This window comes from Varroa jacobsoni, unplaced genomic scaffold, assembly GCF_002532875.2.
Source record: "Varroa jacobsoni isolate VJ856 unplaced genomic scaffold, vjacob_1.0 scaffold_855, whole genome shotgun sequence".
Lineage (NCBI taxonomy): Eukaryota > Metazoa > Arthropoda > Arachnida > Mesostigmata > Varroidae > Varroa > Varroa jacobsoni.
In genome coordinates this window covers 1-27,498 of record NW_019213757.1, presented here as the reverse complement: position 1 = coordinate 27,498, position 27,498 = coordinate 1, and the positions used below count along the sequence as shown (strand labels likewise).

At 41.8% G+C, this 27,498-nt stretch overlaps 3 protein-coding genes across 5 annotated transcripts in view; 1 reads left to right on the top strand and 2 right to left on the bottom strand.

Moving 5' to 3' along the window:
* beta-Spec (spectrin beta chain) overlaps window positions 1-2,613 on the top strand; it is a 36,668-nt gene extending 34,055 nt beyond the window's left edge. For all 3 annotated transcript variants that reach the window (XM_086970071.1, XM_086970073.1, XM_086970072.1), the window contains one exon: window positions 350-2,613. In XM_086970071.1, the coding sequence (XP_086826197.1) occupies window positions 350-554 (205 nt within the window). In that variant the 3' untranslated portion in view covers window positions 555-2,613. The remainder of the gene's footprint in view (window positions 1-349) is intronic.
* A 3,604-nt stretch (window positions 2,614-6,217) lies between these two features.
* LOC111264410 (uncharacterized) lies at window positions 6,218-13,036 on the bottom strand. Its single transcript, XM_022840297.2, has 2 exons — window positions 7,502-13,036; window positions 6,218-6,836 (listed from the first exon to the last, which is right to left on the bottom strand). The coding sequence occupies exon 1, from the start codon at window positions 12,052-12,054 to the stop codon at window positions 8,983-8,985; it is 3,072 nt and encodes a 1,023-aa protein (XP_022696032.1). The 5' UTR covers window positions 12,055-13,036; the 3' UTR covers window positions 6,218-6,836; window positions 7,502-8,982.
* A 2,839-nt stretch (window positions 13,037-15,875) lies between these two features.
* LOC111264407 (uncharacterized) lies at window positions 15,876-27,441 on the bottom strand (the record flags this gene model as incomplete). The annotated part of the gene is made up of 9 exons (XM_086970070.1): window positions 15,876-20,611; window positions 20,871-22,814; window positions 23,150-23,283; window positions 23,663-24,121; window positions 24,302-24,656; window positions 24,945-25,010; window positions 26,607-26,740; window positions 26,973-27,064; window positions 27,331-27,441. Coding segments are annotated over 9 exons (3,544 nt in total), but the record flags the coding sequence as incomplete, so codon positions are not given.
* Window positions 27,442-27,498: the final 57 nt, after the last annotated feature.

Below are 27,498 nucleotides of genomic sequence, written 5' to 3'. Positions count from 1 at the left end.
ATGAAATAAGTTCGATAAGAAAACACAAACTAATTAAATTTTGTAACATTTCTAGCAGGTTTGCTTTCTGAGCATCCGTGGTCGTACATGGTTTACACGTCGTAGATAAAAAGAAAATCTTCGACAGTGGGTGGTCGGCACAATAATGATATAGCCTCCATAGAAACTTAAAATTTGTTTTACGGCATAGAGATTTCCGTCACAAGATATACATACGATTTCAATATCCTGTACTATGTTTTACGTCTTATAATGCGCGTTAAGAGTTTCGCTCGTCACAGCTTCTAGATTATTTTATCGCAATGAGCTATAACTTTGTAACACTTTTCCATAATTTCTCTTTTTCAAGGTGTCAGAACGGTGCAGAGTTCCTGTTCCAAGCAAAGGACGACGACGAGATGAACATCTGGCTTGGTAACCTCCGAAAAGCCATTTCGTTGTCTGGCGGATTTGGTGGGAGCTCTTCCAGCAAGTCGCAAACGATGCCCGCCGGGCAAAGTGCCGATGAGCAGCAGCGCAAAAAGGGAGGTTTCCTCACATTCAAGCGCACGTAACTGTGCGAAACTCTCTTAAAGAACTAACACACTGCCCCGGAAGTTGAAGGAATAAGCTGAGAAAGTTATTAACGACGAATAGAGAAGAGTTCGAGTAAACGCCATTGACGACATATACACACACCAATAATTATGCTAATGATGAAGATTATAATAGAGGTAATTATTAAGAAACAGAATTATCTACGAAAATAGAGATGATAATGATAGACATAAGGAGAATCATGAATTGAGGACACACTGAACTAGCAGTGACTGCGTAAGTTGAATGATGGATCGCACCCGGCGTTAGAAGTCACAGCAAAAGAAATAGCGGTAGTGTCGCCGATACAACGCTGAGCATGACATGGTATAACTTTTTGGTCAGAATTATTGTAACTGGTTGTCCAAAACTGTACTGGTGGCTAAAAACCCTTTCTCTCCCATGTAACCAATCTATGCTATCCCGGTGCGTACTCCAGCAATGGAAATAGAATGCAATGTAAAACAAAACAGCCAGAGTTACGTGTCCCATTCCCTATCGCTGGGTCTCCGAAAATTGTTACACGCGTGTGATTGCATCACCACAACCCGGTACCGAAACAAGTGGACTAGCGAAGTTGATGAAACCATGGACCGATCGAGGTTTGCCGCCTTGAAAACGTTTATGGAGAAAATGTTCGTGTTGTCCATCGGTGCTGGGTGGGTAAAGCAGAAGAGGATGGACAAAAAGAAAATATCCCCAAAATAAAATGAAAAAATTGAATTATTACCATAGAACAGTAAGCCAGTAGAGAAAGAATACGTTCGAAAACGAGCGCCTACAAGAGAGTTTGAGAGCGAGATTTAAAGAAAAATAATGTAGCAAAACAACAACAAGACGCAAGCTACTAAAAGCACGCAACAATGGCGTATTGGCGGAAATGGGAAATACTTGCCTACATTTACAATATATATATATATATATATATATATATATATATATATAAGAGCAGTAACGATCCCAATATGAAGCATTGCTGATCACATGTGTCGACAGCCCTGTTAAAGAATGGTATACACCCAGTAACATGCACATAAAGTGACATAAAATACATTCGCAATTCTAATGATGATGATATAAATTAAAAAAGATGACCACGGATCCTTCGAAGAACTGACTAATTCACATCACCATTACATTATTACTACCAGCCCGGCCTTCTGAGGATTGCTGCACGCGCTTCTACCAGTGATAGAAATGGTGGTCTCTGCAAAGGATTAGTGGGAAGAATCATCCGTCAGTTGTCCGTTATCCGCGACCGACAAAAACATCAGAAACAGTTACTAACAGAAGCTTACTTTTACGATGACAACACAGCCCGGTTTACTATTGTTTTTCTTTCAAAAGGGAACATTGTTTTAAAATTAACAATTTTACCACAGTTCGAAGTGACACGAAGCTTTTATCTTATTATTAAGATGAAAAAAAATCATTGAGGAATGGATTACGACCGCGATCATTTAGAAAATCAGCACAACGGTAATGGATATCGTTACCATTGAAGTCTGTGCTGCTGTATACTACGCATGCGTCGGAAATGCACACTGCAGCTATAAGCGTAACAATTCACGAACATATACATAGATGTTCTCTATAAAACATCTGGACATGGCGGGAAGTTGACGAAATTGTGGACAACGCTAAACACGGCTATATCTATTGTAGAAGGATAATTCGAATAGAACTATGCGTCGCATGCATGGCGCAGCGCGCGTGTGTAGGCGCGAATTTCGAAAAGAGGCAAATATCTATCTGGCGGATTTATCATAGATAGGTACGTTTGGTTGCAGGATGGTGACCGTTTAAAGAGAGCGCGTTCTTCGAACGCGATACGTACAGGGGTCCATTCTGTGCACCCTGACTAATAATGACAACATTATTGGCTTGCGGTATACAAGATTCGATTGAAACTGCCTTTCAATGTAGGCCACTACATTAAGACTGAATATATTTTTATTCCTATTACTATTATTTATGAGTATTATTAATCTTGTAATGAGAGTAATATTAATAAATCTGCTATTATTAGAATGACAACTTTGCTTCATAAATGGGCAAACGTAACGATGAGGCCGTGGTACTACGCCGACATTGGGCTTTTCTCGTGGCAAAGTTCGCTCGATTCAGCGGGTTAGAGTATGCGAACATTCTAACAACGACGAAACGTCAACGCGTCTTAATGTGACCCTGTTTTTCCTGTAGATTTGTGCAATCTAGAACAAGGACACTGCTACAAATCTCCAAAAACGAACCATTCACAACTACCACACAACAGCGTAATCTGAAAATTAGGCCAATCAACAACGTAATAACTCATATTAATTATATATATATATATATATATATATATATATATATATAAATAATTGAATAATATCTATTAGTGCCTTTTACAAGAATACTAGGGTAACCATTAACATCAACAGCAGTTTCCATTGCTTGAGAGAATCCCACATTGGTCACAAGCAAGCGCTTAAAAACAAACCATTAAAAGCAGCAGACGGAAAACCCATTCCACGTCAGCCAACTCGACATTTCTGTTACGCGTGAGGATAGTAATAGTTACGAGTCGAGACGTGGCTGATAAGGGTAAATCGACGAGCGGCAATAGAACACAGATGCCAAGAAAGTATAGCGAAATTGTTACGTATGCCATTTATATACATTGAAATAGAGAGAGAGAGGAGAGAGAGAGAGAGAGAGAATATATGAACACGGAAGCCATACAGAGAGAGTCGTAACATAGTACCACGATAACAGAAATGACAATATTCCCTTTCTCTCCCCGTAAAATGTGTCTGTTAATTAGCAGCTGATGAGCGCTTGCATAGATAAGGCTTTACCCACGAGAAAAATTTTTGATTTTCCGCGTAAGCTTAGTTCAGCTTGCCTCGAACTGCAGATACTAGAAGGCCAATATGACTAGGCCCACTGTTATTAGTAGTTTCTTGATGGCAGCAAAAAGATGCCGACTATCATTCCGCATACGTTCGCGATACGCCGCATCTGCCAGAAAAATAGTTTAGAATTTTATCTTTATGCGGTTTATTTAAGAATAAGCCTTATAAAGTAATTATGTGTATAACATTCAGTGAACACTGGCTGTACTCCGGCCCACAATAGAGTTGACAGAGAATGTCCTTCAATTTGCCTGATGGTGTCCTGGACCCAGTAGTGTTGTCGGAGATAGGATGTCGACAGTTCCGCTCGGTTAGGAAAAACTTCGATGTATGCTGCTCCTACCAAATTTTCCATTCTGGGTATTGTCAGCTGTGTGACTGTGTTCAAATATGACTGAATTATTCGGGCAAAAGATCAATCGGAGTCTTTCGTTCTTCGTTGAGGCCGAATCGAACCAGACCCCTAGCTCACATATGGTCAGGGGCCGATCATCACAGCAGGTCCCTCGGTCTGCACTGCCGTCCCATACAACCTGCGGTGAGACAGAAAGAGCACAGCAGAGAGCTAGCGCAAAAATTAAAAAAAACGCTCCAGATTGATGGACCGCTTGGGTGACCCAACATTCTTTCCACTTGACATAATAAACGGCTAAAGAGATTCGTGCAGAATCGACAAAACTGACCGTTGTTTTTGCAAACAGGCCGTTGCTTAGAGGAATTTTCAGCATAAATTGACGTGATGGCAACAAATGACGTTAATTCTAAACGACAAAAGCGTACAGTACACGTATGCACACAGATGCTTGATAACAAAGCGGGAATAACAATAACGGCATAATGAGTTGCAAAAAAAAAAAACAGTTAAGTGCGTATCGGGGTCTCGTTCTGAAGCATCTAACAAAGAAATACTGTATGCGGATAAAACTTTTACGGTTAGTGAACGAAGGCCTGAATATTAATCGCCTAAAATGTCACCTAACGCGCGCTAAGTTTGCGTCTGGGAAAGGCCCATGGAACCAATAAGATGAAAGTGCTTTACCTCATCAATAAACCGCATAGACAATAACTATATACGTACAACGATAGCAACAACCTTATAGCAAATCAAAGCCTACACAAATAAAGCAGATTTACTAAAATAGTATCAATACGTTATTATATCTTCCTCTACCGATAAAAATTGCTTTTAAATGTTATTACTATTTGTATTTATTCGTACAACAGCGTATTATATATATATATATAATGAGAAACAAATTCGAATCAAGCACTTGATATTAGATATAAAAAGCATACTACTACCACTGCTGAGGATTATAATGTTGATTGTGTTAAACAGAGTAGAAATATTGTAAGGGAAATCGTGTCTATCCATGAAAAATGCTTAAGCAAAACATCAACACTGATATCACCCTAAATAATCAATTGCACGCGACATTTGTCTCGCGAAGTTAGCGGTATATATTGCTGAAGCCGAGGCAGCGCAACTCGAAGGCCATTTTGAGGTGCTACTGCGCGACAACACGCACGCCACGAAAAAATAATATGACGTGACAAACTGTGTCACGAAGCACAGACATATTGGCGCTTCATAGTCACCGAGCCAGAAAATATGACGTTTCTGCTGGCAGTAATAATGCTATATATAAAGCACCTACAGATAAAACTGTCTATACCGTAGTAAGTTCATGCTATCGGAAAATATAGGCGCGCTAAGATCATTTAATGTCACTTATGTATACGAAGGATTATGACAGGTTTTTCGCACAGGGAACACAAGTGAAGTACAACAATAAAATTAACAAATACGAAATGTTTATTGAGACAATGACAAAAAAACGCGAGGCGGAACGCAAGACATCAACTCGATGTAAAGAAAACAGTAACAACAGTTATTAGTATTATAAAGCAAAAAAAAAAAAAAAAAGGAAAAATATTGCCTACCATTATGAAATACAAAACCATAGCGAGAGTATAATATTGTTATTAAACTAATAGTTAGTCAGAAACCAAACTTGAAGACTGGACTAATTCGGCAATCCTGGACGTCAGAATACACTGACCCCCGTGCGGAAACATCTCTGAGAAAAAGTAGGCCCTGGACCTAGCAACAAAAAAGCTATGATCGACATGCTACCCGTACGACATTTCTATCCGTTCTAACTCGTTTGCTTCCACCGTCCCACTTTGGACCGGTCGCAATTTGGTCCTGGAGACAAAACACTTCTGGAGGAAAAAAATTACTGATTCATCGTTCTGAAAGCAGCACTTTTTCCAGTCTAATTCTCATTTTTTCGCTTATAACTGATATTCAGTCAGTCCATAACTCCAACATTACTAACGCCGTAACTTCAATGATGGAGTACATCATATATCCGTAATAGAGTAAAGCAGACGTCAGACCAAGTGATAAGCTTTCCTTCGCTCCCTGCCTTTTCTGTCAAATCATTGATTCGTAGCTGTTGTTGTTGTTTATGTCGGTATTACTGATGACTAATATATTATGGTAGTACGCTGCAAATGATCCATGTTAAGAACCTGTAATATTCCCAAATAATCTTGCGATAGATCGGGTGTTTTTTGTTCTGCTTATGATTGACTCAGTCATTAGAGCTATAGTCTGTATAGAAAATGATCAGTCGGATATGATCGATCCTATAGATGATGACAGAGGCGCTGTTACAGCGTCAACTGAACGCTGTAAAACAAAGACAAAAACAGGTTACAGGCGAAGAAAACCGCGACTATAACGAAAATATGGAGACAACAGAGAGGTTAGAACACATTTTAAGACGTAGACTTATCAAAAGAACTTTATTTTTCTAGCTTTACATGTTTTCGTTGTTCTCAGTTCTACCAAAGATTTCCTCGTATCAGACATCCATTATACTGTAGTTTGTCGTTGAATGAATAGTATCGTTGAACACGGTGAATACGGTTAATGTGTTACATTAGCTTCCCCGTGGTCGTATCAGATAATACTAAAACGTCAGTCAGACCGTTGATTCTCGTCGAAATCGCTGCTTCTCTACGTTTGAGCACAACTAAATCATGATGGCTATATATATATATATATATATATATATATATATATATATATATGTTAATAAAGAATATTAATAAAGACATTAAAAAAAATACGTGCCATGTCTTTAATGATGAACTATTCTGTTTTAGCGATTTTTTAGGTGCTGCTATTTTATGAGTCTGTGCTCCAGTGCTTGGTTATATCCAATCTATCCTATACTTCTATATCGGATATTTTATTCCACTTACTCCGCTACGTTGTTGCGCAGATTTCCTCAGAATTTCGATGCTTCGTTCCAATTCAGCCGTTACTACGTTATATGTATGCATCCTCTGAAAGAAGTAATTCCGCTACTTCGACATCTACATACTTCAACTTAAGCTTAAACCAGCCCATCAATCTATCATTCAAAACTTTTGGATTCTTACGCTGTTGTAGTTTTGTTGCTCTCTTTGCAGCATTTGCTACGTAACCTGTTCGAACGTTATTATTAACTTAAAATTTTACCACACCTTCTTATATCAGATCAGATCAGATCAACATATTTTAGTGATTTCCAGCAATTTTCATTAAAAGTTCAAAATTCATTTTGACTCTAAGTAGCAAAAATTAAAGTTCCTGCATGTTTTGTTTGTCTAACAAAATCGCCCAGAACAAATCGAATTCGTCCGAAATTAATAAGAAACCACCCTCGAAAGCAAATATTCCCCCCCCCCCCCCCATCACCGAGATGTGACAGGCGAGCCATTTCAGGATGGTAACCCGTGTGAGATAAAATTAGTCCCACCGCTGTTAATAGAACATTTAGAGAGATAGAGGAACACAGGTATAAACAGATAGACATAGATAGCCATTAAACAAGTACAGATCAACACATTCCGTCTGTTCCTTTAGCGTTATTTTCATTACTGCAACATACTTTATGTAAGCGGTATTGAACGAGCTGAATAACAGTAAGAATATAGTGAATTTGTGAAGAGAAAGAAAATCGACGCACCGGCTAACGTGAAGATCTTACTAACCCAAACAGTTCGACTGGCCGACTATTTTTGGTGAGTATGGAGCATACAATTTTTTCCCTCAAGGTATCCTTGCCCGAGATATGAGTCTAACAAGATAGATTTAAAATCGAATTTTTCGTTGTTGTTTTCTAAATGGTGCATTAAACGGAATCGTCAAGGTCGAAGGCTTAGAGCTTAGGTTAAAGCTATCTAACGGTACGAAAGTGTAAAAAGCTTTGTGAACTTTCATTTTGGGCGTACGAAGAGCAGCAAGTGTAGCACGTGCACCAAAGCTCGAGGAACTTTATTCAACGTATTCTACGTTTAACAGAGAATCTAAGTTTTATAAAGTGTTTTCTAAAAACAATCAAAGATTGTAATAATAGTAAATAAAAATAATAACACCTCAAATAAAGCCACACAAAACTAGGCTTTGAGCTATTATTAGGCTTACCTGTAACCAGTTGATAAAATTCAAAAAGTTACATATTTATTTTCAGCAAATTAACCTATCCCTACGATCGTCCCGAGGTAACGTTTGGTTGACTAAGCTTGAAAAAATAGTACCTATTACGTTACGATTGTGATCTTACCTTCCCCCGATACATTAGCTACCCATAAAAGATAATCGATAGAGCAGAATGATTTGAATTCGCGTTATGAGCGAGGTCAGATTTTGAGAAAAATACGAATAGGAACGGCAATACACGTAGGAGCAAGAGAAGATTGAATTTGGACATTTCCGCAAAAGCGAGCAAGCGTATCACATATTATATAAAAGCGCCCTATTCATTGTGGTGTCCTGCATATTTACTTAATTGTAGGACAACACTATTGTTAGCAACTTGTTGAGCCTTAAACACCTAATTAGATCCCCATCTGGGGCACGTTATCAATAAGTACTGTGCTGTACTATTTCGTTGCGTCATACCTGTCACTGCGTAACAGATTACAGACAGCTCTGTGCTTTCGTCAAAAGCCTCGAGATAATATTGCCGCTCCTCAGAACGATCCGGCGTATTTTGACCAGATCAACATAATGACACGCATGATCACACCATTACTATATTTATTTTAAGAATTTTACCAAACGTATAGGCGAAGCATATGTACGTTCCTTCCATTCTCAAGTGTTCGATGAATTATGGGTTTCCGTTGCCCATGCCTCGTAGAAAGACGAGTCCATGTGACAAAACAAACCAGCCCGTCAATAATGTGCGGAACGTCAACTACATTTGCGCCGATATACATAGACCAACACACAGTTCTACTTGTAAAGGTCAGGTAGCTGCGTCGCGAGTGTACAGTTAGGGGAGTCTTCAAAAAATATCGCTCCGTATTCGCTTGTTAGTTGTCGCCATCATTGGATTCAATACACAGGAACTGTCAAGCAGCTCTTTCATTTAGTCAACAATCATTCGTCCATAGATCTGAATAAATCAGTTACTCATCAATTATCAATTTAATCCAACCAATATTAATGCTTGTTACATTCGATCGCGTCTTGGATAAGCTTTCTGTACACCTTTCGTAGCCCATGGCAGAACTCTAGGTGGTCACTATACTTGAAATCGACGACGGGTTCAAGTCGGAGTTTGAGGCCAAGTGTTCCTTCCAGACTCCAGCGGATGATGTCGTTCTGTAGGTGACGCACAATCGCCGCACAAATGTAAACAATGTGGTCGGTACCGTATACGATGGAAATGGCTAAGAGTGTTGCAATCTCATCCATGTTCAATACGTTCCAGAATGCCTGTCCAACCCAAAAACTGACAACGTTTCTTATAAGGTAGTTTGCCCGACGCAATGCGAAGTACACTTGCGGAAACTCCTTAAAAATAATAAGCTCGAAGGCCTGACATGTCGTCGCAGCCACAAGCACATCGCCGGAGTAACCCGGGAAATCTACAAAGGGAAACGACACGAAGTGAGAACCGGACTCGATCAATCGAGACTGCAACATCAACGTACGTCCAACATTACCCCGACACAGAAGGAACAGCGAGGCCAACCAAAAGTCGAACGTTCGATGTGACCCAGTAATTGCCACTGCGTTAGCCTGTACCTGTGCCCAGGCCATATTGAGATCCTTATTGGTCTTGTCGATTAGCTGTAAATACTTGTTGTACGTAAGGAGTAGCTGCAGCCCAATATTTTCATCATTTAACGGAAGCACATCTACGTGACGAATTTCTTGTTCTGGAACAAGCGAAAATAGTTCTTCAAACTGAAACCGGTTAAATTTTCCCTGGCCTTGAATCAGTTCATCGAAATATCTCAGATTAATACTCATGTCTTTATTCATTCTACAAGTACGCGCTATAGAGATAATTGCTTTTCTGGCGGGCTTCAGTTGACCTGAAGCGTTGAAGCCCGATATAAGCCGTTCAGAATGTCCACCTACAAGAGTCACGCGAGATATTAACGAATCGACATGATTCGAGACTTCGTCAGCGACATATTGGTCCTGGTCACCGATATGGTTTAGCAGTTCATGCCGAAGCGCTTCAATGAGTCGAAAACGCTTCTGGATGTAAATAAACGAAGGCAGTGAGGAGCAGATGACAGACAAAACCGTTAGCGACATGATCAGTTGGTCTTCGGTTAGACGCTTATTGGCTGGCAACAACAAGACGTCCCGAAACAGATTTCGATCAATGACCGAGTTTTCGACTACACACTCTAGAATGATTTCTACGTTTCGACATGGGGCATAAATGCAAAGGAGCGCTTCTAGACGGGCATCGTCACTCGCATGACGTTTCCATATGTGCATACCTACTTTATCTAGGATCACGGTCAACTGTGTCGGAGGGACGAAATCAATAAAATTCGTTATCATTAGAGTTTCGGAGACGCGGCCCTCAAAACGACACAGATCATTGAGAATACGCGGGGCATTCTGTTCGAGAACGCCCCGACGCCACAAGGCTCGACCAATACTTGTGAGCGACATCCGTACTACAAAACCTCGTGGGAGCACCGTGTCCAGTGAGAGCACGTCCAGTACCAGCGAAGCCACGTTTGATAGATGATAATGTAACAGAAAGAGAGGATGAGCCACGATGTGTGAGCACGCCTGGACGGTTTTCCGGAGGCCGAGGTAAAACACAGGCGTACTCAGGCTCACGTGGACATTGTTCAGGGTGAAACTTGAACGAAACACCTGAAATAGGTTCTCTGATCCAATGTGGTCCTTAATGAATGACTGCACAACTACGTGACGACTGGACGGACTTTTGACGAGTGTCAGAAGAAAGCTAGTTGCCCAATCGAACTGCTCGAGATGTGTATCTGTTTGAACTTTGCGCGGAAACAAGCCGACACTCAGGTGAATAAGTTCGCACAAGTGGTTCACCGTCAGAAAAGGACTAACAGCGGATACTGTCTGGAGGTACAGGTCCTTTAGGCTTGGATCGGGCTGAAATTGAAACACGATCTTGACACAGTTGATTAATACCGTGAACCACGAGTTGGCGTGGTCGGTACCGACAGCTAGATCAATTACTTGCCGGCCCTCTTCGTAACGAAGAAAGTGCAGCAAAACGCAACACGAGTACAAAAGAACGGTTTTCTGAGCGCGATCGTCTGCTATACGCGACACGGCAATCCGTAGAAACAGCGATTTGGCGCGAATTTCTGCCATAACTACTGCCCGTACAGGGGCAGCTGCCAGCCATCCCTGTAACCACCCAGCCGTAGGATCTACCCCCGCTAGCAGCGTCCACACTCGATCGTCAGCTAAGCCCTCCAACGTCGTTCGAACAAACGCAGCCACTATATGAGTCGGCGTTCGCAGCCATCGGTGAGCAATGCACTCTTTGTGGTAGTCATTAATGCAGTCGAGAAGATATATCGCCTGACGGAGCCGATCAACGTTGCTTACTTCTTTGCCGCGACAAACGAGATTGCAGACGGCGCCCAGTAGACTCGAATATGCAGTAAGGCTCGTCCTGTCATCACTGGAGCAGATCATCGCTCGGTAGATGCAAGTGACTTCAGATCGTATCAGTGAATTATCGATGAAGAGACACGATTTCAGCAACTTTTCCAACATACCCCATTCCTCAGATCGAATAAAATTTTCAGCGTTCGATGCTCTGGCGAGCATGTCCAAACCCTGTAGCTTTGATATGTTATCGTCGTTTACCAACAGTTCGCAAACGTGAAGAATCTCAACATCACCAAACACTATGACGGTGTCCGTCGTTGAGACGCTCGAAATCGAACCGATTGAAGTTAAACTATGATCATCCTTCGCGTCGGCGATAACCATATCGACGGAAAATCGACGAGTTAAATGATCCGGTCTGATCGATCTTGCTGACGACGGTGGAAGTATTCGGCTATAACCGTTAAACCGTGAATTGCAGTTATAATCCGCGTCAACTGTAGCCAATATGTAGCGCCGCCGAAAACGGCGCCAGGTGTCCGACGGCGCAAGCCGTTCTAGAAGCTCATCGAGGCCGCTAGCTGAAGTGCGGCGTTCGACAAGTCGCTCGATGTCTCGACCGACCTCACTTTCGATGGCTCGTTTCAGTCTTTCCATTTTGACGGCGCTGATGACAATGGGATTTTCGTCCTCGCTGTAGCCGTCACCTCATAGTAGTTCCACACGTCTGATTATAAGAGTTGCCTTTCTAAACAGTTACTCACAGTACCTGTAGAACCCGCTTCGGGACACTGTCTTTTGTCCTATTCTCCTAGTCGACGCTGCCTGACCTAGGCTACTTCGAAAAAGGCCACTACTTACTTTCGTACACGTTAAAGTAGTCGACATTGTTAACGTTAATATTAACTGTTGATTCTCAATTGTGTCCGACCACTTCGACCCCATTACTAATCGCCTACAGTAAAAGACAGCTGTCATTTTAAGGCCGGCTTGTCGGATGGCTATAGCAACACAGAAAGTCACGTTGACATCCCTCAGTCTGTGCCTGCAAGCAAACGACACCTGCGAGTTGTGCGGCGCTGTGGTGCTCTGTGCACGCTCTGGGTTACCATAGCGACCCTAGGAGACCGTCGGTCGCGTTGAACGAACCCGTACGAGCAGACCGCAGGACTCTCCATAGCAAGCGGATCAGGCTAGTTTGCCAACAGCGGGTAGAAAAGAGGGCAGGGGCAACGGCGAGGATGAACTCATGAGCCCAGGGAATCGGGCCAGGTTGACCTGATCGGAGCACCCGAACAAGATTCAGGTCAGAGGAATGTCGGACAGCGGACAATGGCCCCTGCTTCACAAATAGGCAATCGAGATGAAGTGGAGACACAAGGTTCGCCTTTATCGCAGAACGTGATCGCGCTGGTTTTAGCTAATGACCCCCTGATGACAAAAACAAAAAAAAAAAACGCCATGCTGTCGTGTTTTAACATTTCGGCTCCAGCGATACGATGGGCATGAGAAGAATATAAAACTAATGCATAGTAATATTCCATCTGACATATATATAATTAGCTATCGGAGAGTTGTTAAGTCATACATAATTGACAAATAAAACGACGAAAGAAGTTGGTAGTTTACAAGGCTACATTCCAGCTTCCTATATCTAACAAATCAAAATATGATTATTAGAAGTTATTATTTATGTATTATGTATGTCAATTATGTATTATTCAGGTATATTGTATTAAATATATATTATGTATCATCTAAATATAGGTAAATTTTGTTTCTAGTACTTTGTTTTAGCGAAGTGTTTAGACAGCTAGACCGTCACAGCTGGACTATTTTTAGGATAACTGCTTCAGAATGATTAACTAATGAAATTAAAAATAGAAAGAGGTAGCTTTTGAAGAAGGCCATCTTAAAATTTTGTTTGTTATGTATAAACTAAAAAGATCGCACCTTTCCTATATTGTAGGTCTATTATAATATTCAGTGGATATTGGAACCTGATTTATGCCAACATTGCTTACAACAATCATTACATTAATTATAGCTCAGATTGCCATCAATTACGATGAGTTAAATCAATAATGTTTAGAGTAAATCTAATAGCCTTTTCATAAATTTAAGATTTTCCTAAACTTAGCTATACTTAGACTTTTCCTAATATCCTTATGTTCCTAAAAATCACAATTATATAATCACTATTTTTTTCTATACTAAATATATGATGATGACTATTATTATTATTGTAATTATCCTTTATTCAACTTACAGACAGAGGTGTATATATAGGGTAAGGTGGGGCTGTGTACATAGCACCGTATTTTTTTAGAAAAAAAAAAACGTTCATTTTAAATTGTACGATTATACAACATTTAGGTGTATTTAAATGCACCCGGGCCAAAAAATTTAGTGCAACCTGTGAAATCGAATTTTCGTTGTGACCTAATCTCAAAAAATGAAATACCTCTGCGCGCACCACATCATACAATAGTCTTTGCTATATTTTAAAGGTAAGCTAAAAGCAAGCCACGTTTTTTTGGAGTAATCACGTTGAGTTGTATTACATGATCCCTCAGGGGTCTATAGGGAGTTCTGCATATCAAGCATATGCGGAACCATGCGCCGTTGACGCTAATTGGATAGAGAAGTTGCCGAAAGTACACTGCTTTAGATTACACAACTTCGTAGGAATGAGTATATATGTGCATGTCGAAATAAGTCAAAATATCATTGTTAAGTTAGAGGAATGTATCTTCCGTCATTGTTCGTGATTCCTTCCTTAATTTTTATCAAATTATGCACGCCGTCTTGCGGGCTCGAAATGTTCTAACCACGTTTTTTATCGGGAAAGTTGAAAATTCGGAGAGTGCAACAAATATTTCTATGTGAAATCCAGAAGAACTGCTTTGACAACGTTTGCCGTAAGTAACTTCATGGTGTCATGCAGCAGGATGACCTGACTCGGTTTATCGGGTCTTTCCTCTTGGACAGCCTGGTGGACCCGATGCATCTGAATCAAATAAGCATCCCGATCAGGTGCCTGACCCGTAGAAGGCAACTGCTAGCGAGTAAAGCCTTCGCAGTCCCGCTTAACGCGAAGCATAATTTTTTCGCACGATCTGGTTGAACTTCGAATCTGGTGCACCTACTAATAGTTCCGTACCTACTGACGCGTTGCTTATAATTGCTCCGAAAAATGTTCTAAGGACCATATTGGCATAGCACATTTTTGTAAATAAAACAATTTCGTCATTGAACATATCGAATCTCGGATGAGCATGGCCAATGATTAAAATCCAATCTACGAATAGTAATTGTTTTCGCCAGAGCAATACTGCTACCACGACGATAGCTATACAGATTTCAATCCGATTAAGTTAATCTTGAAAAGCACTATGAATATCTTTCGCTGTCCTATTGAAATACATACAATGACCCAGTTGAATTGTAAGCTGGTGGATGCGCCACACTCTGAGCCATTCCCAAGTCGATCTCAAACAACGCAGTACAACTCTGTGGACCTTTGCTATACCCTTCGACCTGCCTAATTGAACGGTAAATTCGAAAACAGCTCCAGCTTTTGTAGCCATAACCGCAGAGCATTTTGGAGAGACAAGGAGGCCTACTGGATTGAAGAACTTTTAAAACGCGTTCCTTACAATGCATATAGTGATTGAGAAAAAGGATCTATAAGCCACGTAATATTGGTACTTATTTGTAAAGTCGGGATAAACGTAATTAGATGATAATAGAATAATTCGTTCAAACGACACAACTGAAATATTCTAAGAGGAACTATTTAATAATAATTATGATATTTAATAAAAATAGCACAAAAGCACAGACCCTTCGTGAACCATAGCGTAAGCTGCTCGAAACACGGACAGTCCGTTTTTTTCCTATGGACAAGATCTCTAATACACTCTCAACACGGCGGGTTCTTTTTTGTCGAATACGAGCGACCAGCGTGATGACTGCTCGCACGTCTCCCCGATCATCTACTTCAGCTGGAATCTACGAAAGCTAGAACTGTACTTGCGTCCTTCAGCCGCCCAGAGGCATTTTGCAAGTTCTTCTTCACTCCATTCGCTTTACAAGCTACAGCAATTGATTTGGAGCATTACGACAAGGGAAAACGGAATATCCCTTTGGCACTTACAGGTCAGAAGGCGTACCAGAAGACTGAATTCCAGGCAAAATCTCCTCGATAGGTAGATATATCTTAGATACATCAGAATTCGAACCTGCGTGTCATTGTCTAGACGTCACCAATACTAAACAAATTGACATTTTCGTCTAAAGTGAGCTGACTGACCAGTAATACATTATCAGCTATAACAGTCAGGCTTCTCGCTGCTATTAATACCAACTTCTGCTCGACACGGTGATAAAGCAAACTTTTAGAAGTTTGAAATCTATCAAGTACATTCGTCTACCTTTTATAAGTTCGCTGTATGAGAAAAAAACAGACAGATACGTTGTCAACTTTCAACACAATGCAAATGCGCTATTACAACGTCTGACATTTATTTTGCAGTTTTTTCTTTATTGTTGTCACATTTATGAATGATATTTGTATATCCGGTATGCTTCTTTGCCTGGCTTCAACATTATCGGTGGATAATGTTACGTGTTTATATATGTCTCTCTATTATATATATATATATATATATTTACATTGAGAGATAATACATCCTCGTCGAGTTTTGGCGGTCTTGCTTGCCGATATATAGTTAATTAAGGTCGTATTTACACATTGAATAACAAGGGGGCCTAGCCCGCCAGTCTCACAGAGACCAGAACTACCTTGAATGAATCGAAAATGTACATGGTTACTATTGTTAGTAGGACTAGCATTACGCCTTCTTGTATCAATAGTGCTGTTGTTGTTATCATGAAAATATATCAATTAAGAGAGGAGTTTTTGTCCTAGATACATATGTTAGAACGTAAATGTTACATCGCAGTACAAGCTGAGAATCGGGTACGGACAGACCTTAGCAAACAGTTGTTTAATGCAAAAAAATCGTTGCAAATTATGACGGCTGCAAAACCTTCTACTCTGGCGAGCCCCAAACCAGGAACAGGTCATGGGGGCCCGATCGTTCGAACAGAGGTGACACACTCCGGATATGTGGACAACTTTTAACAAATTACGAGAACTCAAACCGATAGCCTCGTTACGGCGAAGAGAAACACTAGTTTTCGCTCGATCAAGAAAAGGCGAAAAACCGCCCCTGAGACCCCCATTCGGTCTCATCGCTGCTAACGTTTGTATGACTGCAAATATCCTTTGCGCTGCTGTTACCACTGATTTTAATCTCATTACGTTTTTACATTACGCATTATTACATTAAGGTTCTCATAGCGAGTACATTTGTGACTACAAGCATTTGCTCAAAGCGAACCGTTGCATGTCGCTCGACGCTGACACCGGCGAAAAGCGGCAACATATATTTAATGGGCTATTATTAATGACTATCTTGTTTCTTGTGCCTGTCTTCACGAAACGAGATTTTAGTCCAGGGGAACTACGGGACACTCTTGTCCCCCCGCTACCTGTGCGTCCGTTTGCTTTGTCACGGGCGAGCCACCACTTCGATATTCATCTGTCCGTGTGTTCATACACAAAGGGGCATCCTGCTTTGCGTCCTATCCATCTCACGCATGCTTCATCGCACCTATACATTCGCACGGGCTATATTGTTAGAATACGGTTGGCGTAACCATTGTCGCAAGGCGTTTACCTACCTAATCTGTGTGTTACGTGCACACACTTGCAAAATTTCTTATTTACCGACTTTTTCTATCAATTGTTAGTGATCGAGCAAAGCTCTCATATCGATATTAATGATGAATACACTTAAGGGTATTAGAAAATACTTGCGCCGATAGCATCGCTTGTTTAGGTCGCTTTGAAGTATATCTGACATAGGTCTAGCAGGATCATGGCAAGAAGCTACCTTCAGCGCACAAGCTGCGCGTTTCGCGGTCGATCAACAAGCATTTCCCTTCGCTCGATCTATCCCATCGTCGCCCGCTGATGCGGACGTTCAGTCACCTGTACCTCCGTTAGTAGCTATTGATATTTGTGTATGAGTAGTTAGTCTGATAGAAACATACTGTGCTGTCGCTAGTAGTATCTTTGGGAAAATCTCCTGTCTTCTATCATGAATCGTTATATATTATCGTCGAAAAAATACTCTCGTCGTACTCCCACAGAACACAAAAATACATATTGCACGTTTAGCGTTGCAACAAGCCGATTCATTCATAAGGTCGAACCCCTCTTCCAGGAAACGCGATTTTTATGGAAACATAATGTCGTTCAAAAACACTTGTATTCAAAATACCATATACGTATTTATATGTTGTGTGAAGGATATTGGTGCAGAGCTAACTCAGAATTCCTTAGGGCACTGAGCCTGCAGGTTGTAACAACAATAATTAATTAGAGTGCCTGTTTTATTACGCCAACGCTCGTCTGAGCAAGAGATCGTGCGCAAATGTGCCAAGCAGCGCGGCAGGCGTTACTTGCAAGTCCCTAGTTTTTGTCGTAAACGTAATCCTGATTAGTCGTACGTTTGCCTAAATCGTATGCAGACCCAAATTTTTCACAAGCAATTATCTTCAGTGGATTGATAAAAGACGTCGGGAAAGCACGTGCGTCATATACGAATAATATACAATATGAGAAGCTGCTTTGTTTTTGTCCATGATAAGGTCTCATTTAGAAGGATAACAATAACGACGCGCTCGTATGTCTGCTCAACCCATCAACGCAAAAAGATGTATATATATATATATATATGAGGTTGAAACTTGCGAAAGCTCGACGCGCCTGTGTTTACTCTGCTTCTCACATGGAGAAGCATAGCTATTCTCGTACAGTTATTGGTACTGTGTTATATACGACTGAGCTAGGTAAAATGTTACTAGTCGTAATATGCTTATGGACTGCCTTTATGTACATGTACATGTACATGCGCAGATAGTGTCCACGGTCTCCGCTAAGTGCCTATAACCAATGTGCTACTCGATATATTCACGTATTGTCGACGTCTAACTTCTATTAAACGTTTTCGATTGATGCACAGGTAAAGGCCGTTTTTCAGTGCCTGTTTACTGACTCCCATTTAATATATGGCATTTTTCTTTGCCCAATAACCCCCTCGTCATCACTTCGTGCCGAGGAAGATAATAGAATTTTACATCAGGTTCGTCGAACTCAACAATAGGTACTTCTGGTGACAAAGAAAACGATCCTTTTAGACTCTTAGCCGGCTCTTACCAAGAAAAAGGCTAACAAAAAGACTCGGAGCCGTTGCAGCTTGCACTACGATGGCTCTGTGGCTGGTATTACTACACAGAATACGCGACTTGCCAAGCTCAAGGACGATATCGTTGACTGAAAGAGGTACTGGATTTGTTCTACCTACAGTTTATACTGAGAAAAACTAAAAGAATGCAATATAAAGCGAGTGATTTTGAAACTATTTTTGTTTGCCGTTCGATATATTTATATCTTAAGGTTTTTAAAGAAGTTTGTGATAACCAATGGTTATCAACGTTTTGTGACGGGTGCTCCTCAACAAACAAAGTACTAAAAAAGGAAACCAATGAACAGAAACACATTAAATTTGCACGAACCGAGTATACTATGGATCTAAGTGTTCGCCTCTCATTCTAAATAGGTGTAACGGTATCAAACATACAAGAGATTTTCGTCTTCGTCTTTTTCCTCGTGATCCCGATCTACCCGCAGTCAGTCCTCTCCACTTTTCTACCAATCTATTATAAACGTTGTACCTATACTACACGGCTCAATCACATGTGCCCGTTGGGCGCCCGTTGTTAGTGAACTTTTAAAATATAAAGATTCGTGCTCGTTTGATGGTTAAAAACTATGCGAAAATGCCCATACGTTTTGCTTTTTTCCACTAATCAGTTGATATAAAGCGATAAAGTTTATCATAAAACGAGAGGTCGCAAATAAGACGAGATTGATTCTTTACCACGAGATCGTATGTACGGCATGTAATCGACATGCTCGATCTCAAAGGTTAGGTCGCCAGACAGCCTGGCAGTTGCACATCGCTTTACTAATAGTTTCCTTCTGTATTGTCCTCCATTTCTTGCTCGCTCCCTACTAAGCGGCAGCCAACCTTCTGACAAAAAATTTCGAAGTTCTTGAAATCCATAATTACAACGACATTTTAAGCTTTTTTTTTCTCGAATAGAGTACTTTTCGGCTTGTTCCGGACCTTTACTGGCTTCGTAGCGGTTTACCATTGCCGTTATACGCACGTGCCTTATTTATATACCAAACGAAGCAGCAGTATACAGATTATGTGAACGGGTTCCTCGCTAAAACACATACAGATTATGCGGGCTTCGTTTTTCTTTGTACGGGTTCCTTCCACTTCAGGTTAAAAACGTTGTATTTGAATATCATGATAAATAGCCCCATAAATCAGCTTGCCAGTCACTGGTGCTTGAAACCGTTAGAGACAATCTGTTTCGGGTGCCACCAATGCCGGTGCTAGCATCACACAATATACAGGAAAGAACGTATCATTCGTGCCCTCTGTGCTTCAAGACTAGATTACCGTGGTGTTGACACGTTTAGAATACGTGGGCCGTCGATGTATTGTTACTTGTGATAATTTTTATACATCGTATGTTTAGCAAGAATGGTTATCGTATTCTAGTACAATGACAATAATGATTATAACTTTTGCTACTGATGACGACGATTCTTAGCGACACCTAATGGATTTGTCTCAGGTACACTATCTGCTTTTAGCATACAGCTGATTATAGTATATACAGCATACGTGGCTTTGTTGGAGGACTTTCTTCTTTCTTTGGAGGGCTAATGTTGGCTTGACAGACCCTAAAATTATAAAGGCTGCTTTCTGAATTGTACGCAGTCTTATTTCTGCGCAGTGTGACCATTCGGCCTTCAGAAAAGGGCCTGTTCAGGACCGCCCTGTTGCATCGGTTGGTCGTGGCGAGCTGCAACGTTCACTGCGGGCGACGACGCTGTTGCCTCCATTAGCGTTGAAGTCATGGTCGATAGTTGAACACCAGATTGTACCTGGATTGATGCTGATGCGAAATTATCCGGATTGATGATGCGGATCAATTCGCTCTCCGGAAGCATCGACATTGACTGTAGCTGGCAGTCCATCTGCTGAGTTACCACTACCTGCTGGACAAATGAAAGAAGTTTGTAGAAGCACGCTAAGAATGATCAGCATGAGATATACACAGTTAGAGAATGAGAACGGGTAGTGACATAATTGCCCTTAAGGTACGAGATTCATCATTTTACATCTGCGATATACATATACATGACTTTTGCAAACTGTCAAATCTTTGCCCCACATAATATGTCGAATTGCACGTTCTTATTATTTGCCAAAAGGCAGAGTTATCATCTTCCGCCACCTTTTTGTTGTATTTCTAACCTGCTGTTGCGGAGGAGCTTGGTTAGGAACAGCCTGCTGCAAGACGTGTTGTTGGTGCATCTTTTGGACCGCGTTTCGGTTTGACGTCTGTAGCGAGTTCGCCTGCTTCGCGGGGTGACTCAATGACGTATCCATTGTGATCATAGGCCCGTTGGCCTTTTGCATCTCGCCCGCGTTTGCCAATGGCTGGTTGAACAGAGGCTGACCACTTTGCGTCCCATTCGGGATTACAGCTTGCCCTCCATTGACTACGGCTTGCTGTGGAGCCGCTTGTGAGCTCCCAGCCGTTGCTGGGAAAGCTATTCCAGTTGTGGTGAATAATTGGTTAGCTAAACTCACATTACTGACAGCCTGCGACTCACTCACTTGAACCTGTACAGGTGAAACAAATTGGTCCATATCCATTTTCTGGCTAGCAGGTATGCCCAGTGTCCCGGCTGATGACGGCCTAAACCCGTGCTGTAGTTGACCGGTATTGACGGTACCGCCACCTGGGCTGTGGTGTTGAATCGTACCCGGGGACCCGCCATTTTGTGTAACGGAGGATGCCGTATGACCTCCTGGTGTCAACGCTGACTGCAAATTGTTCATCGAATGATCAGTAAAATTTTGACCGGCTGGGGATTGTTGCATAGTACCGTTAGTTATCGGCGACGCAAGCCTCATTTGATGGTTAACTGGCGAAACTACAGGACCTGGCTGAACAACAACGTTGGCTTGCTGGAGTTGTTGCTGTTGTGACTGAACAAAAACTGATGAATGTGATTGCTGCTGTTGCTGTTGACCATTCGTAGCTGGGCTCGTCCCATTCGAACAGGCAGTGGCCGATGTCACGGGACTATCCACATTCATTGGAATCTCCGGAGGCGCAAACGACTGGCAGTCCATAGGCGTCACGGTCGAAACCCCTGTAACAGGTCCTCCGGCGCCAGCTCCCGTAAACTGATTCGTCACCGCCAACTGGCTGAACACGTCTCCAAATGATGGAGTTGGCTGGGGTACACTGGCTACCTGTTGTACAGGTTGAGACCCTGGGGCAGGCGGACTTCCGTTTGACGGCGGTCCACCCGATGGCTGTTGACCTGGAAATGACGGAGGTGTCTGCATCGAGCTTGTTGAGAATTGACTATGGGGTGAACTAGATGCATCGGCAGGTGGCGGCTGGAACGGAGAGCTCCCCGCAGCGCCACTCTGCACGGAGCTTGTCGAAGATGGGGTACTGGCAAAATTGGGAAACCCATTGTTTTGTTGGGCTTGACTTTGTGTTCGCATCGGGGATCCGGTCATTTGGTTTTGTGCAGTCGAGAAAGCTTCTGCAAAATGCTGTTGCTGCTGTTGTTGAGAAGATTTCTGCTCTGCTGACCCGTTCGCGGCTGAAGCGACTGTATTCCCGAACGATGGCTGTACTTGGGAAACATGTTGGAGCAGCTCCCTGGTACCGGCGAAATTTGTCCCTATAGAAGTAACGTTCGAGGAGAATGAGTTCATGAATGTCACAGGGGTGGATGGCACGATATCTTGCTGCGCCGGTTGCTGTTGTTGCTGTGACTGTTGCTGCTGCTGTTGTTGTTGTTTTTGTTGTTCGTGTTGTTGACTAGCGGCCAAAAATTCCGAGACAATGTTTGTCTGTTGCGAACCAGGGCTTTGGCCACCAGGACTATCCTCCGTTGCCATCGCCGTTGGCTGGCACAACATTGGCTGAACAACATTGCTAGAAGGTGGACCGGGACTCATCTGAACGTTGTCCGAACTTGCTGATGGAGATTCAAGCGAAAGATGGTCGGAATGAGGATGGTCCTGAAGGAGAACCTTTTGCTTCTTTGTGTGTAGGTCTTCTGTGGCTTCTTCGACCTTTTGAGCGCTAGCTGCCAGGGATGTCGCAATGTGCTGGATAGCAGCTTGGTCGGTAGCTGACATCGGCTGTTTAGTGTCAGCCCACACAGCCTAAAAGAATAGACAATTCGCCGGGTGATTTCTAATTCGAAGGCACACACACGTTTTACAAAAATATTCAGTATCTGCTCAAAAGCAATTATCCATCGTTCTGCAACTGGTTTGATAGCAGCAAATACTGCAGCTCGACTTACAGGTGCGAACATAAAAAATCCAGAAGAGAAAGTTTTCTTTTCCGCTTTCCATTAACTACGGATCGTAGTTAATGTTAAAAAGTTAATGTTAAAGACGTAGTTAATTTTTAAAATATCACATCAAAAGGAGAACTATAGTTAGACTGTTGAAATACGAAGTGTTTCCACTTTAAGCGTTCTTGAATAACTAACCTGCTGCATGTCTGGCGGAGAAGAATGAACGGAGGCCCAACTTGTATGGGTCTGAACCGTGACGGGAGCAATTGTAGTTGATTCTGGTTCAGGCGAGGTGACAAAGTCGCCCACAATCATACCTCCATCGATCACTGCAATGGATATCGACTATGCCAGATTACTCGAAATCACTTCTTGAGGCAACGGTTTTTTAGCATGCATCAGCTTGGAATCCTTAGCAGATCGCTAATAGTCTTAATAGACCCATAAAATAGGATTAAGTGTGATAAATAGAAAACCTACGGCTTAGACACAAAAACACTCCCTATTAAAACACGAAAAAAGTGATTCTTATTAGCGATCAAGGGCAAAGCGCCGAAAAAGTGCCACACATAAGACTTTGATAATAGTATCTTCTAGGGCAAAACTTCTCGTGTAATGCATTACAATACAGATTTGTTATCATCACTTATTTGGAAGTCCATAAGCAAGCAGGGTTTGGAAATGCCTAGTACATATCCTACTCCTAACCTGGCTTGATATCCTCTGTTGAGATCTTTCTCTTAATTCCGTTGTCGCCCAAAGCGCATCCCGCTATAGAGGGCGTCGTAGTCACCTCACATGGACTAGCGGATCCTACTGATTCAGGAGAAGCGAACGTCAAATTGTTTGTCGGGCTCGCCGCTGCCACCACTCGTCCCAAGGATTCCGACGCCGCCACGACTCCCTGAAGAGGCGCGGATACCTGGTGGTTCGCACCACCAGTCAAAAGGCTTAGGACCGCTTGAGCCTGCCCTGTACCTGCCGGAACCACGACAAACTGAATCGTTGGCGAAGGCGTCGTAGTGGAACCGGAAGCGGCAGAACTGACTGTGTTTACCGTGTCTACTGATCCGGTTGATGCGCCCGGCATCACAGGGATCTGCAGTATGGTCGGTGCACTGCTAATCGTCGCCGCGCTCGCAGCGCTTCCTGAAGCAGTCGAATTTTCTGTGACGAAGAAGCGGGTTCAGAAAAACAAAATGCTCGTATGAGTAACCGTCAAAGCTGAGTAAAATTTAATTGACGTGCCCGGCGTAATACGAGCGTTTCATTATAGTGTACCTCTGATGGTCGAACTAAACACTGGAACGATGGTTGGGTACATGGAAGATTAAAAAAATTGCTTACCTTGTTTTGGACAACCAAGCATCGAATTTGCTGTCTGAAGTTGAGTGGCAGTGCCCTTTTCTGATGGCTGAGACTGCTGTTGCTGCTGCTGTTGTTGTTGCTGTTGTGGTGTTTGTTGAGCAGACGACTGTGTAACAGATTGCTGAGTAAGTTGTGATGTCGACTGTATTTGGCAAGAGGGCAAACTTTGGCCGGTCGCTCCGCATAGGCCAACGCAACTGTTTCCATCGAGCGGCATATAGACAAATGATGATGGGTCGGAACAGCGGCCTCCGCTTGTTATAACCATTTCCACACTGACAGGCTTGCTGATATCCAGATGGGAATAAGGGGGTATCCGGCAAACCAGGTGGGTCTGCAAATCGGGATTCAATTCCACCCAGACACCGTGGCAGATACTTAAATTTATTAGACGAAAGGATAGGGGATGTCATATGCTATATGCACTTAATATCAGTTAGGTAACAAAGGTAAAACCCAAAACTAATTGAAACAGGGGACAGCTGAGTAGCTTCGAATCTTTAATTCTTGTATAAACACTGTTGCAAGGACTATTCTGGTGATAGTACTGTCCATATTCTAATGCTGTTGATCTTGCTCGACGACTTATAGGAAGTCTCCTTATAGGAAGGAAGACCCTTACCGCCTGCAGGTATTCTTTTTCCGGAGTAATGCTACTTTGCCACGTGACCCTGCCGTCCGCACCCACCTGTAACAATAGAGAAATTCATAAAGCTTGTACTTTATATTAATGAGCTCTACAATGAGTTAATGAGCCCTAGATGAAATTCAAAAAATGAACTCCTTGCCGAAGATCTAAAAATCTTGTATTAGTTATGTTGGTTTACGGGAGCCCTTTGGCCGCAGTTAGTTCTGAGTTGGTATATAATACTTTTTTCTGTTGTTTACTTGTTGAGTTCAAAAACGTTGTTTTTCTATTTTAAATAATATATTGCACATAAAATATCTATTTGGAACTTGGATAGGATCCAGTCTACGAAGAGCCTTTGTCGAGGCACAATGTCGAAGCGCGGTTTTCAAAACGAAAGCCCACCGTTGATAGATTTCCAGCTGTTAACAAGTTCGACATTGATGTTCGGTCTTTGCCAACTTAAATTTTCAAAAAAACAGAGAGGTGCAATGGCTCACCCGAGGTCGCCCTTTTGCGTGGTTGGCCTCAACTTTGCTACTGTTCCATGAGTCGAGGCAAATTCGAATTTGAAGCTGTTTCCACGCTTCGACTCGGGGGAATGCCTATAAGGGAAACAGCGGGGCTGGGGTGGATATTTCCAAACAAAGACAAACGGCAGAGACGAATAACGAGGATCGAAAATCAAGAAAATACCAGGGGAAAACAAGCCAAAAAACGGCCACAAAATTCAACCCTTTCCTTGGTCTCCTGTGAGTGGTAACATTTTTTAGCTTCAAGAAAATCAAAAGAAAAACATTGAAACTTCTTAGAACTAATTATTACTTGTGTATAGTAATAATATGCAAATAACTGGCAAATAAAGCAATCGAATTATTGTACAATATCCGAATGTACAATGCTTACGTAAATAACGATGTTTTTTAATTCACCAGAAAACAAGAAAGTTATCGAACCTTTGCACAAAGGAAATTTTCAACAGTTATTTGTTGTTTTCATTGTCTTTCTAGGATTTGGACAGTGGCGACAAAGTACTTCTTATATCACAGAAAAAAAACCCCCAAGAGCAAATTGGAAGTGCGCCTACTCATTCTTGGGTTAAAAAGTCTTCTGACATTATATATTTACTACAGCCTTGTTTAGCCCACCCTCAAGCCTCTATTTTTTGTTTTCGACTATAGAAGTATTTACCTTACACACACAGCCCCAGATTGATCTGTCTCGACCACCGTAATATCAACGTCTGCAAATGTCCAACAACGACAGAGTCTCCTGTTGTAACAGGGGCGAACAGCAAAAAATGTTGTATTTGTCGAAAATTCGTGAGAAAAAGGGAGACAATTGAAGGCTGTCTATGAAGTATTCCTGTGGCAGCCTTCTGGGTTTCTTTTGTTGTTGTTGTTGTTGTTTATTTTTTTTTTCATTTTTGTCTGCACTCGAGCAATTCGCCTGTGGGTCTTTGGTTTTTTTTTTTAATATGGCCAACTTTAGTTAGCTTGGTGCTCTCGTCCAAAAAACAGTCCATATTTATCTCCCGAATCTCACCCACTTTTTTGCCTTGTCAACACAAAGACAAAATCCTGTCAAGGTGAATTATAGCAACAAGTTTAGTCAATCGCGTGGAGCAAATATTTTACTAAGTTGGTTAAGAATTACCTCACGGAGGACAACTTTGGTGTCTTTAAGGAAGTTCTTCCCGATAATGAACAATTCTGTATCTGGTGTTCCTCCGTCGCACGGCGCCGCACGTAATGACTTCTTGCAAATTTCAGGCGCACCAGGAGGTTGAGCTAAATAGGAAAATAGATAAGAAAGAAAAATTATGTTTTTAAGAAGCACATCGCAGTTTGAGCCTATTGATTATTTTTCCTCATATTTTGATTGTTATTATTATTATTATCATCAGCATCTAAATATCTATGATAGATATGTAAGCTAATTGTCTTTATGATTGGCAGTATGTCGTAATTTGTCATTGGAATTAACGCAAAAAATTATATCGTTGATAGCGGGAATACGCACTACAAAGTATAGGCGCTGAAGACGTTTGAAGCGTTTCTCCACTGTCAAGAATCACTCTGAAGACAAGACGACAACGAGTGCTCCTCTTCTTACTGCAAACAAGACGAGAAAAGAACATGACTTAGTAACTGGCCTAATTGACAAAATCTAATTAATCGACTATGTCAAATAAGTTCCGTTTGAAATTTATGCCGGTATAATTATTCAGGCCCCTTTTGCATTTTATTAAAAACTGTTAGATTATATAACCTAGTCTGTCTTTGCTTCTCGTACCAGAATGGTCCTGCTTAGTCGTTTCTAATACTTGATTTTTGAATTAGTCAGCCAACTTCATTTTCTAAGTTGTAGGTGTGTATACCTTGATGTAGCGTTCTCAGCGAGGGCTGATAAAGGCAATAGATTTCCGTAACGTGCCAAGCGCTTTTCCACATCCACGTTCCGCTCCTGCAGAAAAATCAACAATAGATGTCTACAACCATACCCTCATGAGAGGATTTCCATATATCACTTTTTCTATTATTACTTT

Excerpts from the sequence above, each read along its gene's own strand:
- LOC111264410 (XM_022840297.2), bottom strand. The coding sequence starts at position 12,054 with ATGGAAAGACTGAAACGAGCCATCGAAAGTGAGGTCGGTCGAGACATC.